The following is a 17,011-nucleotide window of genomic DNA, read 5'->3' on the forward strand; positions in this document are numbered from 1 at the left end:
GACACAGTGTTCTAATGCTGAAATTTCCCCAGAGCCCCTACCCATCATAAATAGTAGAGCATGGAGGCAATGGGCAAGGAGCTATGAGTATGGAGGAGTTGAGATCATTTCAGGTCTGAGATATGTATTGGGTTGTAAAAAGAGAAATAATTTGGCCATTTCTTCAAAAATTAAAATGAGGTTGTTTAAATAACTAAATGCTTTTGTTAATGGCACCATGTAAAGTTGCCACCTCTCATTTTTCTCATGATCTTTTCATTCTGCCATGTACTTAGTGGGCCATAGTTCTTGAGGCAGGGTGGTATAGTGCTTAATAGCACAGATTTGAAGCCAAACCAACTGGATTTATCTCACTTTCACCACTTGCTAGCAACGTGATATTGGGCAGGTTATTTAACCTCTCTGTGCCTCAGTTTCCTCATCTATAAAATGGAAGTCATAATAGTACCTGCCTCCTATTGTTGTTATGAGGATTAAATGAATTCATATTTGTAAAGTATATAGTCAATGATATAATAATGTTTGTAAAGAAATAAATACATGAACAAATAACCATAGAGGCTTACCCATGCCTTTTAAAAAATATCTCTAGAAAGTAAATAATCTTTAAGAGTTAAATTTCTCATAGGTGACAGTGAAGACTTATTTTAAAAGCAGTTTCCTACACACACTATTTAATAAAAATGAAAAGAAGTCATCCTAGCTGGCTCCAGCTTTTTCAGATGTCTCTCACTGTGGGACTTGCAGATGGGTCAGTATTTGTCTCTTGGGCTTTCTCTTTCAACCTATAAACCCAATTAATTTATTTTTCTCTTTGGAAAATCTGCCTTGAGAAGCTCTACTTTTATGTAATACTACAGCTTGGGGCTCCTCTTCTTTGGCAGATGAACGCAAGCACTTAGAAGCATGCCTTCTAGCAGCCGAGGCAGGCTGGTGACCCGCAGTGGCCCAGCTGAGCCTCGACCAGGTTGGGTATTTGAGAGAGCGGTACCCTGTAGGCATTTCAGGCACTGCATCTAATTGCTCAGAGGAGTCATTAAATCACTCCCACGCACAGAAGACATCACAGTGTTCTCTCCAGTGTAAATCCATATCCTCCCTGTTGTCAGGCCTAAGGCTTCGAGTCTGAACAGCCATTTCTCTCAATACATGCTGATTCACTGGTTTCCCGGACTTTGTTATGTGCTTACCTGCTGGCATACCCGGTATAAAGAGGGCGAGGATGGCTGCAGGTGGCAAAGAGAATTTGGAAGTGTGCTTCCTGATATTTGGAGGTGATTTTAATTACCCAGTGATTTCAGTGAATTATATTCAAGTGAGCCCCCCAAAAAGGGTAAAATGTCACTTTTGAAAAAAATAAAAAATTTTGGTTATGTTTTATTAATCAGATCATCTGATTTTAATTTTCCCGAAAAGCATGTGTAAACTAGTCCAAACAAATTTATACAGACCCAGAGAATTTATATTAGCTGAAACAAATTTCCCCAGCAAACTATGGGAATCAGATGAGGAGGTTTTTGAGCACTAAATTCATTTTTTACAACTTGAGTAGAAATAATTATCATTCCTCATACAACCTTAAAAATGAGCCTACTTACATTGTAGTTGGTCATGAAATTGTTTTTACTTGTCCACCCTCTGTTCAGTGGAAATATCACATACTCTACAGTTCATGAAAACATTCTTTGCTTTTGGCATGACTCGAGTTCTTCTGTAGCTTAAAAATAAGTATTTAATACAATCTCAAGTGTAATGAGAATATATTTAAGACTATGGATGGTTCCCTAGCATTCTTCCTGACTTCTAACATGACTTTATTTGGGAGTTTTACTTATTCATGTAGATAATTTCTCCTGTGCAGCTCTAAGGGGGAAAAATGTTAACAATTTGAAACACATTAAATAAAAAATGAGTGAATATAGAGAATGAGAGAAAGCAAGCCAGGGCAAGAGGGATAGTAGGAAAGAGAAGAGGAAATGGGTTAGTAAATATCAGCAATGTTAGCTGACAATAAATAGTCACAATGTTCTGTTCCCTTCAATGCTCTAAAATGAGTTAGACACTGACCTTGTTCTGGGTGTGTCGAGCCATGAGGGGCAAGTCTTGGGTGACATCTCCTTGTAGGTTAGTGCTGACCTTGGTCTTCCCACCTCTGCAGCCTGGTGACACCTTGGTAGGGTTCTTTTTGGGGGCTCTGGTTTCCAGACTTCTAAACAACAGAGTTACTTTTTCACTTAGTAGTTTAGGGACAAAGCAAATATAATCATCTGCTCATTTAAAATCCAGTTTTAATTTAAAATACTGTTATTCCTCATAAATGCAGCATGTTGACTCTTTTGCATAGCTAAATCTATTGTTTAGTATAATCCTTTTCTAAATTTTTGTTCTTCTTTTAGCTGAAATTCATAGCGATAGTATTATCCTACGAGATGACTTTGACTCCTACCACCAAAAGGAATTGAATCCAAACATATGGTAAGTTATACGAACATGCCTCACTTTGGTCTGTATAATGCAAAAAAAATTTTTTTAATTTAAAAAATGATTCTGACTGCATAAAATGAAATTGCTCTTTAGCTCTAAGGTATCAGTGAGAATTATTCAACTAGGGAACTGGGCTTACTGTCGCCTGCAGAATGTCTATTTCTTTTCTTTGTTTTTTCCAATTCAGCATGGTGATTTTATTTTATTTCATTTTTTTAACATCTTTATTGGAATATAATTGCTTTACAATGGTGTGTTAGTTTCTGCTTTATAACAAAGTGTACCAGCTATACATATATCCCCATATCTCCTCCCTCTTGCGTCTCCCTCCCACCCTCCCTATCCCACCCCTCTAGGTGGTCACAAAGCACCGAGCTGAAGAATATCTATTTCTTGACTTCTTTAAGAACTGAATCTAGGTGCCCCTCAAAGCCATCAGTGTGATCAGTTTTTTTTTTTCAGTTGTACAAGTTCTTTACATAGAAAACATTATGCTTTACTATGTCTATTAATTGCATTTTGCCAAACGAAAGAAGGGAAATGGTTTATCTGAAAATGACAGATGATTTGAGTCATACTTCCAAATAGCTTCTATGTTATTGGGTTACCTCATTTATACTCCAGTCTTTCCTTCCAAGACTGTTTAGGGGCAACTCCATGGGATTTTGGAGGGCAAAGAAATAATGAACCAAAATGCATTCATTAGAAACTTGTTGGACACATAAATGGATGCACGAATTTGTTGGCAGTTTGTTGTATTTTTGCTGATTTTGAAGAAATGCAACTACCCACCCAGACCTATAGTCTGCGTAATTTGAGAGAATATATGAATGTGGATTTTCTGTGGTGCTAAATGTTTTTGTGTACGTGATTAAGAGTTCAAGATAAATTAGAAACTAACGTAATCAAGTTGCAACCAAAATCCAAGCAATACTCAAGACTAGAAAGAGAATAAAACCATTTCATCCTCAAATGTCAGAGTATGATATTCATTTGCTTTTCCTTATTTTCATTGTTTAACAAATATCAAGCAGTAATTATTTTATTTATGTAGTACATTAAAAAGGGATGTGGTTCCTTCTCTCAAATAGCTTATAGTTCTGTAGAGGAGACACTAAAAACATATTTTTAAAAAGCTTATAATCCAGGATAGAAATCCTTAAGTGTAATAGAGGATTACAAATAGCATACTGCAGTTCTGAAAAAGGAGGGATGACTCTGGTGAGAGTTTCTTGGAGAAAGTGGTCCTTGACCTGACAGTTGAAGATGACATACAGATTTAGAGAGTGTTGGTGCTTAAATATAGACAGATAAACTTTTTATGTCTTTTCTAGAAAGAAATATAGATCTAGAGAATGTAAATACACAAAAAAATCAGACTAAACAGAGATATAAAGTCTTAAAATTGATATGCCATTTAAAGAAATAATTTATCAACAAAATTTCACTTCCCTCTGAACATATCCTAAATATAAATTTCCTAAAATAAATTGAAACTCTTTTTAAAGAAAAAGCAAAAAAAAAAAAAAAAAAAGAACTTTCTAAGCACTAGTTTTACCCAAGAAAAATTCTCTAGTTCTCTTCACATTTGGCTTTTTTATATCCCGTTAGTATAAATGTTATCAGATGATTTGTTTCTTTCAAGGCAAGTTCATTTCTGTCAAGCTAATTCATTTTCTTCAGTGAGTTTTCTTGACAAATACAAAATGTGACTTTTATGTGGTCCAAATTCTGCTGTTTTTAAAATCAATAAAACATGATTGATTTTGCTTCACCCATTTTCATGACTGATCTGATAGAGGCTTTCTTGACCGAAGTTATGGATTTTATGTCCCTTTTACTTATGCTATGGTTTTTCCTAATGTTTTAAAAAACCTTTTATTTACTTTAAAAAGCTACATACTTTTGTCTTCTATCAAATGTGCTTCACAGTAATTTTACTTTATCCCTTATTGCCCACAATCTCCTTCATCTAGCCTCTTTAAGATTAAAAAAACAAAACAAACAAACAAACAAAAACCATGAAGCTCTCATCATTTGAGAGATGGCTTTGTTGAACAAAGGTGGCAGGGGTTTTGAGATCAGGCTGGTCTGGTTTGACTCCTGAGCTAACCACTTGCCAGCTGGGTATCTGAGAAAAGCAAAAGGCTTGCTTTACCACTCTGAGCTCCGTTTCCTTGTCAGTAAAAGTGAGCCAAATACTGTCGTAACAGCATTGTTTTAAAGTCTGATGAGCCTGAAAAGGTCTGGCACCTCGCCTGGTGTATTGACGCTGCTCAGTACAAATCAGTTCCCTCCCCGCCTCTCTTACTCTCTCTCTCTCCTTCCCTGCCTTTCTGTCTTCTTCCCTCCCTCCCTCCCTCCCTTTTTCCCTTTCTTTCTTCCTCCTGTGGAATATCTGCACATTGGTCTACATGCCTCCCCTAAGCCCAGATATGACCCCAAATCATTATTATTAAAATACTCTTCAGCCAATTTATGTAAATGAGTCCCCAAGTCTTCCCTCATTGTATTTGGATGAAAAACAGACTTCAAATTAAATATATCTGTATTATATAATATATGGAATATATATTAATGACAATATAGCAGAGTCAGAGAGAAGGGGAAAATGAGGGTATTAGATGCTTAAGCCCCCTTAAAATAGACATAAGCTCCCTAAAGTTAGAAACAAATACAATCAAATATTCCAGTGAAATGTTTCCAATAAAGTAACAAAGTCCTGTGTTGTTTTGGAATCTCATAGGCAGTTTTCACTCTCTTGACATCTCTGTTCTCTTGGTATACATATTGACATGGGAGTTTTGTCCCTTATGATATTGTCTTTGATTTTTTTACCTCATGGGATTAGAAACCACTGGGCAGCTTTGTGGCAACTGAAAAGGAGAATCCTTGCTGACAACTTATAACTCTTTGCCACTACCACTCACCACCAGATAGAAAGAAGCATGAGGCCTGGTTTGCTGCTTTTGGACAAATTCCCGAGACTCAATAATCACTCAATAATTTACTACAAGAGAAAAACATGCTTTTATGAGCATATTTCTTCCATGGAATTTGAAAAGCATCATATGCATTATTTAACTTGTAATTTTTAAGGATAAGCAAAGGGAGAAATTATGAAACTAAAGTCCCGTCTGTGCAATGATCGGGAGAGAGATCAGTTTAAAAGTTAATCACTCACAGCTTATTTGCTTCCATTGACTTCATCTAATGAAATCAACTTTTTTTCCACTTTATTTCATGTAACTTTTTTTTTTTTTTCTTTTGCGGTACGCGGGCTTCTCACTGCTGTGGCCTCTCCCTGCTGTGGCCTCTCCCGTTGCGGAGCACAGGCTCCAGACGCGCAGGCTCAGCGGCCACGGCTCACGGGCCCAGCCGCTCCGCGGCATGCAGGATCTTCCCGGACCGGGGCACGAACCCGTGTCCCCTGCATCGACAGGCGGACTCTCAACCACTGCGCCACCAGGGAAGCCCTCATGTAATTTTTGATATCCAAATTTCTTATCTTCTGTACAAATGACTGTACACAAAAAACAAGGAACATAAAATTATATTACTATTATTATGAATGAATGTAACAACCAAGTTATTATTCCAAGTGTATGATGGCAGTTGGAATAGAACCAAGAAACTTTTTTACACCAACTCAATATTGAATGTATTGTCTCTCTGCTTAGTTTAAATATTAGATTTGATTTAAAAATTAAATGTACTTGGTGAAAAGTTCAATAATATTAAAAAATAATAAAAATAAACCTTCCTACACTAGATCTATATTCCCTCCCTCCAGAGGCATCAACTGTTACAGTTTCTGCCAGTCCTTCCAGAAATTGTTTAGGCTTACGCAGGTGTCACAGTTATGAATTCTGTCTACACACTTGGGTATCAGAGAAATAAAACTTTATTTTTTTTATAATCCAACTTAATTTCTTTTCACTGTCCCCCTTTTACCAGTGGTGAAAACTTTAATTTCAGTCAACTTTGGCTTGTCCTCTCCCATTTTTCTGGTGTTGTAGCTAAGTTTCAGAGAGCTTATTAGTTCAAAAGCAAGGGGTAGGGTGGGGATGCACCTCTGGTCCCCCAGTCCTCTGTTCCTGCAGGTGCTCACTGAGTCTTCCCTATCTCATCCAGTTTTTGGTGACTGGTCCACACAGGTAGGCTTCGCACCTGTCCTAACCACTCCTTCATAGCAATTGCTCTGTTTTGAGCCCTGCTTGAGGGCATGAAAACTTCTGCTGCTCCTGGGCCTGGACTGTGGGTGTCTTTGTGATGCTCTGATGTGCTCTCATGCTGCTATGGTCCTTCTGCCTCTCTGAGATGTAGAGTATAGGATCCTTCAGCTCTTTGCCCCCCAGATCTCTTTGGGGCTCTGCCAGAGAAGTGACCTTTATCTCCCATTCTCTCAGGCACTTCTGATTGCTTTGCTTGAATGAAAGATGTGAAGTAAAGTTACAAATGAAGACAACAGCAAAACCCCTTCATGGGAATATAGTGGCATCTTAGGCTTGATGAGGGTGAGGCTTCTTCACTTTAATTTTGCCCTGATGCTGGGCTGCATGCAGGTAGACTTCTGAACCACAATAGTAACTTCTTCTGTTCAAATGTGCCATTGAACCCAAGGGGGTGAGAGAGTGTGGATGGAGCAACACTGACTTATCAGCACTACTGACAATTCCCCATTATCAAGTGTGCTCAGTGTGATTACACTCCTGAAGGTGGAGGGGGATCAGTAGGGTCTTGTTCCTATAGAGACAGCCCTACAACCAAAAAGAAAAAAAGGTAGGAAGAAAAACCTCATATAACTAAATTTAGAAGGAAAGTAAGAACCTACAAATACGCTGTATCTCAACATTTCACTTAAACATCTACTACTTGTGTCTCAACTACATTTTTATAGTTTTTGGTTTGTTTTTTTTTTTTGCGGTACGCAGGCCTCTTGCTGTTGTGGCCTCTCCCGCTGCGGAACACAGGCTCCGGACGCGCAGGCTCAGCGGCCATGGCTCACGGGCCCAGCCGCTCCGCGGCATGTGGGATCTTCCCGGACCAGGGCACGAACCTGTGTCCCCTGCATCGGCAGGCGGACTCCCAACCACTGCCCCACCAGGGAAGCCCCCCATTTTTATAGTTTTTTAAAAATCTTTATTGCATTTGTTATAATATTGCCTTTTTTTTTTTTCATGTTTTGGTTTTTTGGCCCCAAAGCATGTGGGATCTTACCTCCCCGACCAGGGATTGAACCTGCACCCCTTGCATTGGAAGGCGAAATCCCAACCACTGGACTGTCAGGGAAGTCCCCATCGTTTCTCTTTATGTATTAACTATTTTAGTATGATATAAACACTGCCAGTATTCCATATGAATGGAGAGAAATCTTGATTTTTTTAATTAAAAAGAAATACACCTGTTAGCCCAAAACTGGGAACATCCCAGGTACCCATAAACAGGAGAATGGATAAACAATGATACATCCATTCAGTGGCCTACTACTCAGCAATAAAAAGGAATGAATTATTGATAGTTGAAACAACATGGTTGGATTTTAAAAATATTATGTTGAATGAAAGAAGGCAGACCCAAAATAGTTCTTACTGTATGATTTCACTTATATGAAATCTATAGTAGACCAAATTATCTAAAGTGCTAGAAATTAGATTAGTGATTGTTTCAGGGATGGGGAATTGACTGGGAAGGGGCATGAGGGACTTTCTGGGGTGATTAATACATTATATATAATCTTGAGGGAGCATGGGTTACATAGATGTATACCTTTGTCAAAACTTGAGATCCATATATTACGCTGTGTGCAAATTTACCTCAATAAAAAATTTCAGGGCCTTCCCTGGTGGCGCAGTGGTTAAGAATCTGCCTGCCAATGCAGGGGACACGGATTTGAACCCTGGTCCGGGAAGATCCCACATGCCTCAGAGCAACTAAGCCCGTGCGCCACAACTACAAAGCCTCGCCCTAGAGCCCGCGAGCCACAACCACTGAGCCCATGCACCACAACTGCTGAAGCCCGCGCCTAGAGCCCATGCTCCACAACAAGAGAAGCCACTGCAATGAGAAGCCCATGCACCGCAACAAAGAGTAGCCCCCTCTTGCCCCGCAAGAAAGCCCACACGCAGCAACGAAGACCCAACACAGCCAAAAAAATAAAATAAATAAATTTTTAAAAATTTCAACAGTAATAAAAAAAAACAGTGAGAAAAGTTAAGAAATAGGAGACATTTCTGATTCATAACTTGGGTTAAAAAGAGTTCAAAGAGAGGGAGAGAGAGAGTTAAAGGAACTAAAAAAGTGAATGAATTTTTAAAAACATTTTAAGTTTTCTTAAGAGGTGTCTTTACTCTCTAAGCACTTACAAAGTCTAGAAGGAATCTTTGTTTTGCTTAACAGATTATCCCTTTAATGCTTGTTTCCTGAAGATCACAGAAGGCATCCAGAGCTATAATATCACTAGGCTCTGATGTTCTAGTGGGAAATGTTGGGACTGTTAGAAAACATGATGACAAATAGCAACTAGAAGACAACAGATGTTTCCCCTCCAGCACAATAATAATAGCAGAGATGTTCTATTCAGCAGAGATCAGGGAAGAACAAGAGCCACTCGTCAGAAGAAGCATCTTAGATGAATAAGTTGTGATGCCGACAGGGATATGAGACATCAAGAAGAAAGACACAGATGAAGTTGTCTCAGATCCTATGGCAAATGAAGACGTCTGTCAATTGGCTTATCACACAGAAAGCACCACAATTTACAGCCAAGGAAGCCAAAAAGCTGTGGCTGGCATTGCATAGGGTTGCTTGAATCAAGAAAAGACTAGGACATCTCCATTTTTATATGTAAAAGATCATACTGCAGGACTAGAGAAATTGAGATCACAGACTCTGCTGCATGTAATATTTTCTTGAAAATACAAATTTATTGGAGAAATTATTCAGAAATGGAGCAAAAAGTTTGGTGACTTGGCTTATTAAAGTTTATTTGCTTTGAGAAAAATAATTATCTGAATAAAGACTCTAAAAAGACTGAAATTTTAGTTCGGGGGTGACTTATTCTGGCTGGAGCTTTATTTATTCAGTGATTAGTAGATTAGCCCATAAGAGAAAAGAAGTCAAGTGAAGAGTAAAACTACTTCAAAGTTCCTTAGTATCTTGGAGCCCCCATTGAGAACTACAGCAGAGGGGACTCCATTTAGTAGCCAAGTGTGAGAACCACAATGTAAATGGAGTTTCCAGGTAATCAGAACAAAGTATTAACAAGTCTGATGAACAATGTCACTGGGAAAAAACTGGATAAAAGTGCATCCACGGGCTTCCCTGGTGAGAGTCTGCCTGCCGATGCAGAGGAAACAGGTTCGTGCCCCGGTCCGGGAAGATCCCACATGCCGCGGAGCGGCTGGGCCCGTGAGCCATGACCACTGAGCCTGCGCGTCCGGAGCCTGTGCTCTGCAACGGGAGAGACCACAACAGTGAGAGGCCCGCGTACCGCAAAAAAAAAAAAAAAAAGTGCATCCTCTTTGCTCAATGTCCACCAGGCCAATGGGCAGTAAGATTTGGAAGACAGTGTTGGGTGAAGGGGAACACAAACCACGGGCATCAAAGGCTCCACATCACTGCTGAAGGATGTCCAAGGGACTTTTTTGTAATACTGATCACTTGGAAGACATATCACCAAATAGGCTTACCCATGTAACATGGAACATACACCTTACAAGTTTTCAAGACCAGGTGACTACGGGAGATCGTGAGTAGGTGAGAAAAGTATGGCAAAATAAATATTTTATCGGATGACACACCTTTGCCAGAACTTCTAATATATCACTGTATTTTGGGGTTGTGGAATTATAATTTGATTTTTAGGGTTTAATGGTCCAATATTCTGATCTTACGTGCATCTTTTTCTACTTTTTCTCTCATCTTTTCCCTCTTGACCTCACCTTTTTCTACTCTCTCTCACTCTCTCTTCTCTTTTGTTAATAACTTTTTTCTCTTATTATTACACTCTCCTCTAACCTTCGTCTCTTGCTTCCTCCCCCTCCTTCCTCTTACCATGATGTAATTGCTCTGGGGAAAACTTCATCTACAATAGAAAGGTTAACCAGGAGGTGTCCTACTAATAAAATAAGGTGTGAATCTGGAGGCTTATTATTTCCTTCTTTAAGCTCTGTTTTACATGACAGAAATAAGAACTCACTCAATGGAATTAAATATCAAGTACATTTGAAACAAGTGATAAAATATTTCCTCAAGCAGTATGTAGTGGAATTCAGCATAGTAGGAGGTCAGAATATTGCATGCAGTAGTAGGGTATAGAACGGTTATTTTTAATCCAAATAATATTTGCCATTATACTTGCTAGCAAAGGAAAGATCAAATTTTTAAACTCCCTGGTGAAATAAGAAGAGTTCTCTTACCTTCCTCAGTGAGAAGTAATGAGAAAGAATGAGCTATAAATGGAGTTTGTCATTTTCACATTTAGAGCATATGTTAGCTCCTTAGAAAAAAGGCATGACATTGTTGAAGGTGATATTATTCTCAGTCTTATAGAGTGAACTTTCCTTGCTGTTTTTCTAAAAGTATTCCACATTTACAAAGAGAAGAGGATTTTACGAGGGGTTTGTTTTGTTTTGTTTGTTTTGCGGTACGTGGACCTCTCACTGTTGTGGCCTCTCCCGTTGCGGAGCACAGGCTCCGGACACGCAGGCTCAGCGGCCATGGCTCATGGGCCTAGCCGCTCCACGGCATGTGGGATCCTCCCGGACCGGGGCACGAACCCATGTCCTGTGCATCGGCAGGCGGACTCTCAACCACTGCGCCACCAGGGAAGCCCACGAGGGTTTTTTTTAAGCTTGATCTTTCACAATAGCCATACCTTTCTACTATAAAACATTGTCTCTTTGCTATAAAATATGGTCAAAAGTTGAGGGTTCTGCTTGTTGAGGGTTTTTTTTTTTAAATTTTTATTGGAGTATAGTTGATTCCTTGTTGAGGTTTGAGTGGAAATTACAAGGAGCTCCGACGTCTCCAGAAGTCAGCTGACTGCCCAGCTCCCGCAGGGCTGGCAGGGTCCTATTTACTTTGGTGGATTCACCAGTCCCTGATCTGACCTTGTGCAAGCCCACACATCAGATGGTGTCAGCACGTGCAGTGTGAGCTGTAACTGGGGGAAGAGACTTGTTATCTTTGGGTCAGGAAATTATAAGAGATTTATCTTTTCTCTTTCCATTTTTAATGTACTTTTTATAATCAGATCAAATATTAAAATTATTTTAATATCTCTGTTCACAAATGCTAGTGAATAGACAGTTCCAACTCATAGAATACCAGACACTGAATCCTTCAGAGGCAATAAATCATGGATAGATAATACGATGTCCTCGGTCTTGGGGACAAACGGCATGTACCTCAAATGAGAATTTGATGATAACTGATTGTCACTGAGTTTCCAGGTGATTAGCTTGTTTCAGCAGAGTAACTGACTAAAGGCTGAGTGATTTCACTCTGATCTAAAAAGAAGAATGAGTTGCGTAATGAGACTGCTCTTGAGAAAATAATATTTTAGTTATTTATTTATTGTTATCAGGATGATGTCACCGCCAACCATTCATAAATCTGTGGTTGTGCGAAGGAGCCCAATTTTCTCATTAATCCTCCTCCTCTTGCCAGTGTCCTGAAAGTCCTGTGTCAGTCACTGCAGGACATGGGGACTGCAGGGCACTCCAGGGACATTTCACTCCAGCTTCCTCTGTGCCTCCTGAACAGGGGCTTTGGTGTGTTTTCCAGCCTATTAATTTTAAAGTCATGATTAAAAACAGAATTATACCTTCAGAAGTGTGCTCTCTATAACACAAATGCACATTGCATACAATTCCTAAACAGAAACAGCCACCTAAATGATAACAAACAAAGACAGAGAATTGACACCAAGATAACAAGTTTCAAACTGCCAAGGAGCTTGTTAGAGTGAAAAACAAATCTTGGTTCAAAGCATTTCTTTTTCTTTTATGTTTCCAGTTGGACCCTAGATGTGCTGGTCAACAAGTACCTGCCTTCATCCTTACTGATTCCTTTATGGTTTTGTTTGTTTGTTTGTTTCCTTTATGTTTTTGTTAGTGAAAAAATGGTAGTGTGATAGTGTGTATATAAAATAGGGATGAATTATGTAAGGATGTACATAACCAAAGGAATATTGAATTTGATTATGTACTTTAGTCCAGTGAATTCATTCTGAACATTTTCTGTGAAGTCCATGACATTTCTCTTATTTTTGTACATTTTCATTAGCAAAGCAAAATCCCTTATCCTATAAATGAAAAAGGAACTTTTAAGAAAAGACATTGTAGCTCTTCCAGATAAACTCTGACAGTAAAAATGATGACAAACGTTTTTCAAATGCACATGAGTTTTGTAGAATTAGTTCTTTTCTCTTCTTGGCTACATTAGAGTGGAGTAGGAAGAATATTGGACAAGGAGTCAGGGAATCTAGCCTCTAGTCCTGTTCTGTCATTTTTAAAATGACAGGGGCTGATTGAGACTCGGTGATACTTCAGATGCCCTCTAACTCGAATGACCAATGATCTGTGAACTGTAGTAATAGGTGAGATTCATGTGGTACCTAAGCATGTGATAAATAGGTTCAGAGAGGGCTCAATATATTCAGGCTTTGCCAGGTCTTCGGGGATAGCAAGCATTTCCCTTAAATTGTCTTTTAATCATACTGTTCATGGCAGATTATATTTTGAGGTGGGCGATTCGTATGATGGGCTGTGGTATTTGTCAGATTCTTATGTTCTGTTTTTCATATTGAGAAAAAGAAAAAGAGGGGGCACGTTTTCTTAGATTAGAGAAATATTCGGTATTACTTTTACTCTTAAGCAGAGAAGCAATTCATTTCTAATCCTTAGCCTGGGAGGTCACATTCCTTTTAAATTGAAAACTAAAAGTCTATTTAACTGGGATTATTTAAAACTTCTTCTTCCCACCAATCTCTGAAGAATATGTTACCTAACTTTACAGAGCCCATCATTTTCTTGAGAAAATTTGGTTGGGATACCACAGTTTAAATGTTAGAAATAAATAGCGTTTTTTTTTGCTCCGAGCCTAAAGAAAATTGGACTGCTCATTATGCAGCAAATTGAACGCTTATTCTTAGGAACAACTCATAAGGGAAGAGTAGCATTTTAGACTACTAGTATTATTCTCAGAGAGCACCCATTGGGGTTAGGTACCTAAACCTACTCAACCAAGTTAACTTGTTAGACGCAGGGGCATTCTGAGAAAGACATGAGGGAAGAGCTCAGGCACTCAGAGCACTTAGGCATTGCTGTAGATTCTGGGATGAGCCAAGAATTCCTGTTCTTGAAATTTGGATGCTTATTTACATCTGTAGGTTTTTAAAACTTACCTTGTTTTTCTGAAATGGATCACTATTTCCTTCTGGGAAGCCATGACTCCTAGTTGCCCTTTGTATTATTTGGCCTCCATCAGAGTCATTGTGTTCATCATGAATTTGTGATTTTTCTTTTCCTTTATGATGATGGCATTCATGTAAGTGGTTGTACAATGCTTAACTTTAATGGTAGAAAAAATATTAGGAAGGTCATATTATAAACTCACTGTTAGAAAAGTCACCTTGATGGGCAGCATAAAAATATTAGGATTGTTAGGAACATGAACGGAAATGAACCCACTGCCAATAATCATGGAAAAGTATGCAGGGATAGCCTCAGATTGATACACACTGAAGGGTCACAGTGATAGTTGGAGCTTTCCAGAAACCAGACTAAGGATATAGTTGTTCCCCAGGGATCCATTCTTGGACCTCTACTTTTCTCACTTAGTATATCCTCCCCTCTCCCCCGGCCCCCAATAATATGCACTCCTATGATTTCAGCCATATCTTAAATTGTCCTGTCAGTGCTGATCTCCTTTCCCTGAAGTTCAAATGCATATAATCATTGTCAGCTGGTCATCTCCAGTTGTCAGCATAACCAGAAGAGCATTCAGTTTCTAAGCCCTGTAATTCCCTAGAGTTGAGCTGTCCAGTATGGTAGCCACTAGTCACATGCAGCTATTAATCACCTGAACTGTGGTTAGTCTGAATTGAGATGTGCTGTAAGTGTAAATACACCCCATAATTTGAAGACTTTTTATGAAAAAAGAATGTAAACTATATCATTAATAATTTTGTATAATTACATGTTAAAATATAATTTGAGTATACTGGGTTAAATAAAACATATTATTAAACTTAATTTCACCTATCCTTTTTTATTTTTACTGTAGCCATTAGAAAGTTGAAAATTACATATGTGGATCATATTATGTTTCTATTAAAAAGTGATACTCTTTTCTTCATCTCCACCTTATTTCAAGGCACTATTGTGTCCTACTTGTGTTATATCAACAGTCCAGTCTTTTCTACCGCTAATCCATTATTTGTTAGAGTAATTTTCCTAAAAGTTGGATCGTATCATGACTTTGGAAGCAGAATAGTGGGAGTTTGAATCCCAGTTCTATAATTTTCAATCTGTGTAACCTTGGACAATCATTTAATGTCTCTAAATCTCAGTTTTAGCATCCTCTAAATGTGGATAAAAATAAAGGCGGGATATATGAATTAATTGAGGCACTGTTTGTAGAGTTCCTAGTGCAGTATCTATCACTTGGTAAATGGCGCATGACACCTTCCATGAACTGGCTGCCACTTTCCAGCCCCATCCTTTGCCACCCTCTTCATGTACCAGTGTGGTTCCAGGCACACTAACACACTGAAGTAGCAGTTTTACTTGTATCATAATCTCTGCATTCCTTGTGCCCTATGACACCATCACCTTTCTTCTTTGACTAACTCCTATTTCTCATTCAGGACCAGTTCTGGGACCACCTCCTTTGGAAGCTCTCCCTTACTTCCTTAGTCTAAGTTAGGTACCATCACAGCCAGCACGTACTCCTGTTATAAGGAGTGAAGAGCTATGGAAAACGTGATGGGTGTTGGAATTAGCAAGTCCTGGGTCCAGATTGCCAGTCTGTCAACTTTACAGCTGTAGGATTGGAGCAAATGCTTAACTTCTTTGGAGCTCAGTTTTCTTATTAGTAAAACGAGGACACTGAAAACTATCTTATAGAGAAGTTGAAAGATTCAAATAGTCTTTAGAATATCTGGCACATAATAGGATGCAGTAAATAGCTATCATTGCGTTGGCACCCTATATTTTAATTGTGTGCTTGTTTCCCTGCCTTTCCTTCTGGAGTATAAACTCCTGGAAGAAAATAATACTGATTTTGTTTTGGTCTTTGTACCACTAAAGCTCATCATATTGCCTATAGGTTCTCAACATATGGTTGTTAATTGTAAGAATGAATTAATGAATGATAAATAAATAAATAACACCATTGGCATCTAAGAGTGGGTTGGATTTGACCACCCAGAGGGATGTGCTTTCAAAATAAATTATGTTGACAAACCCAGACATACTGTGAGAAATTCAAGCAAAGGACATTTAAAAGACCTTGACAAGAAGCTAACGGATTTGTTTCATCAATCCTTGATGAAGCCATTGTACCTCCAGGTAGCAACAACTTAGTGAATAATAGCTGGTAATTCTGAATCTTTAAGTTTCAACAGGGTACCAGTGCCTTTGTAATTTTATTTTAAGTTTCTGGAGCTATACAGCACAACAAAGAAAGGTCCAGAGGGGTTTTGAGCCAAGTGGGGACAAAGCTGTATCTGATTTCCTTTTTCTTGTGTTTATTGTTTTTTTAACTCCTGTTATTCCACAAAATAGAAGTGGTTCTCCAAACACATCAAACATCTGTGGTCCATTCACTGGTTCCCGATTGCCAGGCTGTAGGCTACCTATGCTAGAATCACCTTTAAACAATATACAGATACCTAGGCTGCACATGAATCCTATTTAATCAAAACTGTAGGTGATGGAGACGTAATACATGTATTTATACAGATACAGTTTTTCTGATATACAGTTGATTTGGGGAGTGCTGATCAATATTTATAGATAGAATGATTGCTATGAGGATTCAAATATCAGACCTCAGACTTCACATCAACAATGATGCTTTTAGTTTAGAATCACTGGAGGAAAATGGCAGATAGTCATTGTGAGGGTTGAACAATCTTTTAATTTCTCTCTGTCAAAGCTTATATTTCTTTTGAGCCATTTCACAATGCCTTGGAGGCCAAATAATCCTCATCTATCAATAAGTAAGAAGCACACTATAAGTTCAGTGCTACTTCTCTGTACTTTTATCATAATCACACTCCTTGGGAAAAATTGTGTAGTTTTTTTTTTTTTTTTTTTTTGGTACACGGGCCTCTCACTGTTGTGGCCTCTCCCATTGCGGAGCACAGGCTCCGGACGCACAGCCTCAGTGGCCATGGCTCATGGGCCCAGCCGCTCCGCAGCATGTGGGATCTTCCCGGACCGGGGCACGAACCTGTGTCCCCTGCATCAGCAGGCGGACTCTCAACCACTGCGCCACCAGGGAAGCCCCAATGTGT

General features: G+C 38.9%; 1 protein-coding gene across 1 annotated transcript in view; it reads left to right on the top strand.

Moving 5' to 3' along the window:
• RELN (reelin) overlaps positions 1-17,011 on the top strand; it is a 511,249-nt gene that overhangs the window by 238,685 nt on the left and 255,553 nt on the right. The window contains exon 6 of the mRNA XM_082846929.1: positions 2,397-2,475. Coding sequence (XP_082703055.1) covers positions 2,397-2,475 — 79 coding nt within the window. The remainder of the gene's footprint in view (positions 1-2,396; positions 2,476-17,011) is intronic.

The sequence above is a fragment of the Leucopleurus acutus genome, assembly GCF_964270905.1.
Source record: "Leucopleurus acutus genome assembly, chromosome: 9".
NCBI lineage: Eukaryota > Metazoa > Chordata > Mammalia > Artiodactyla > Delphinidae > Leucopleurus > Leucopleurus acutus.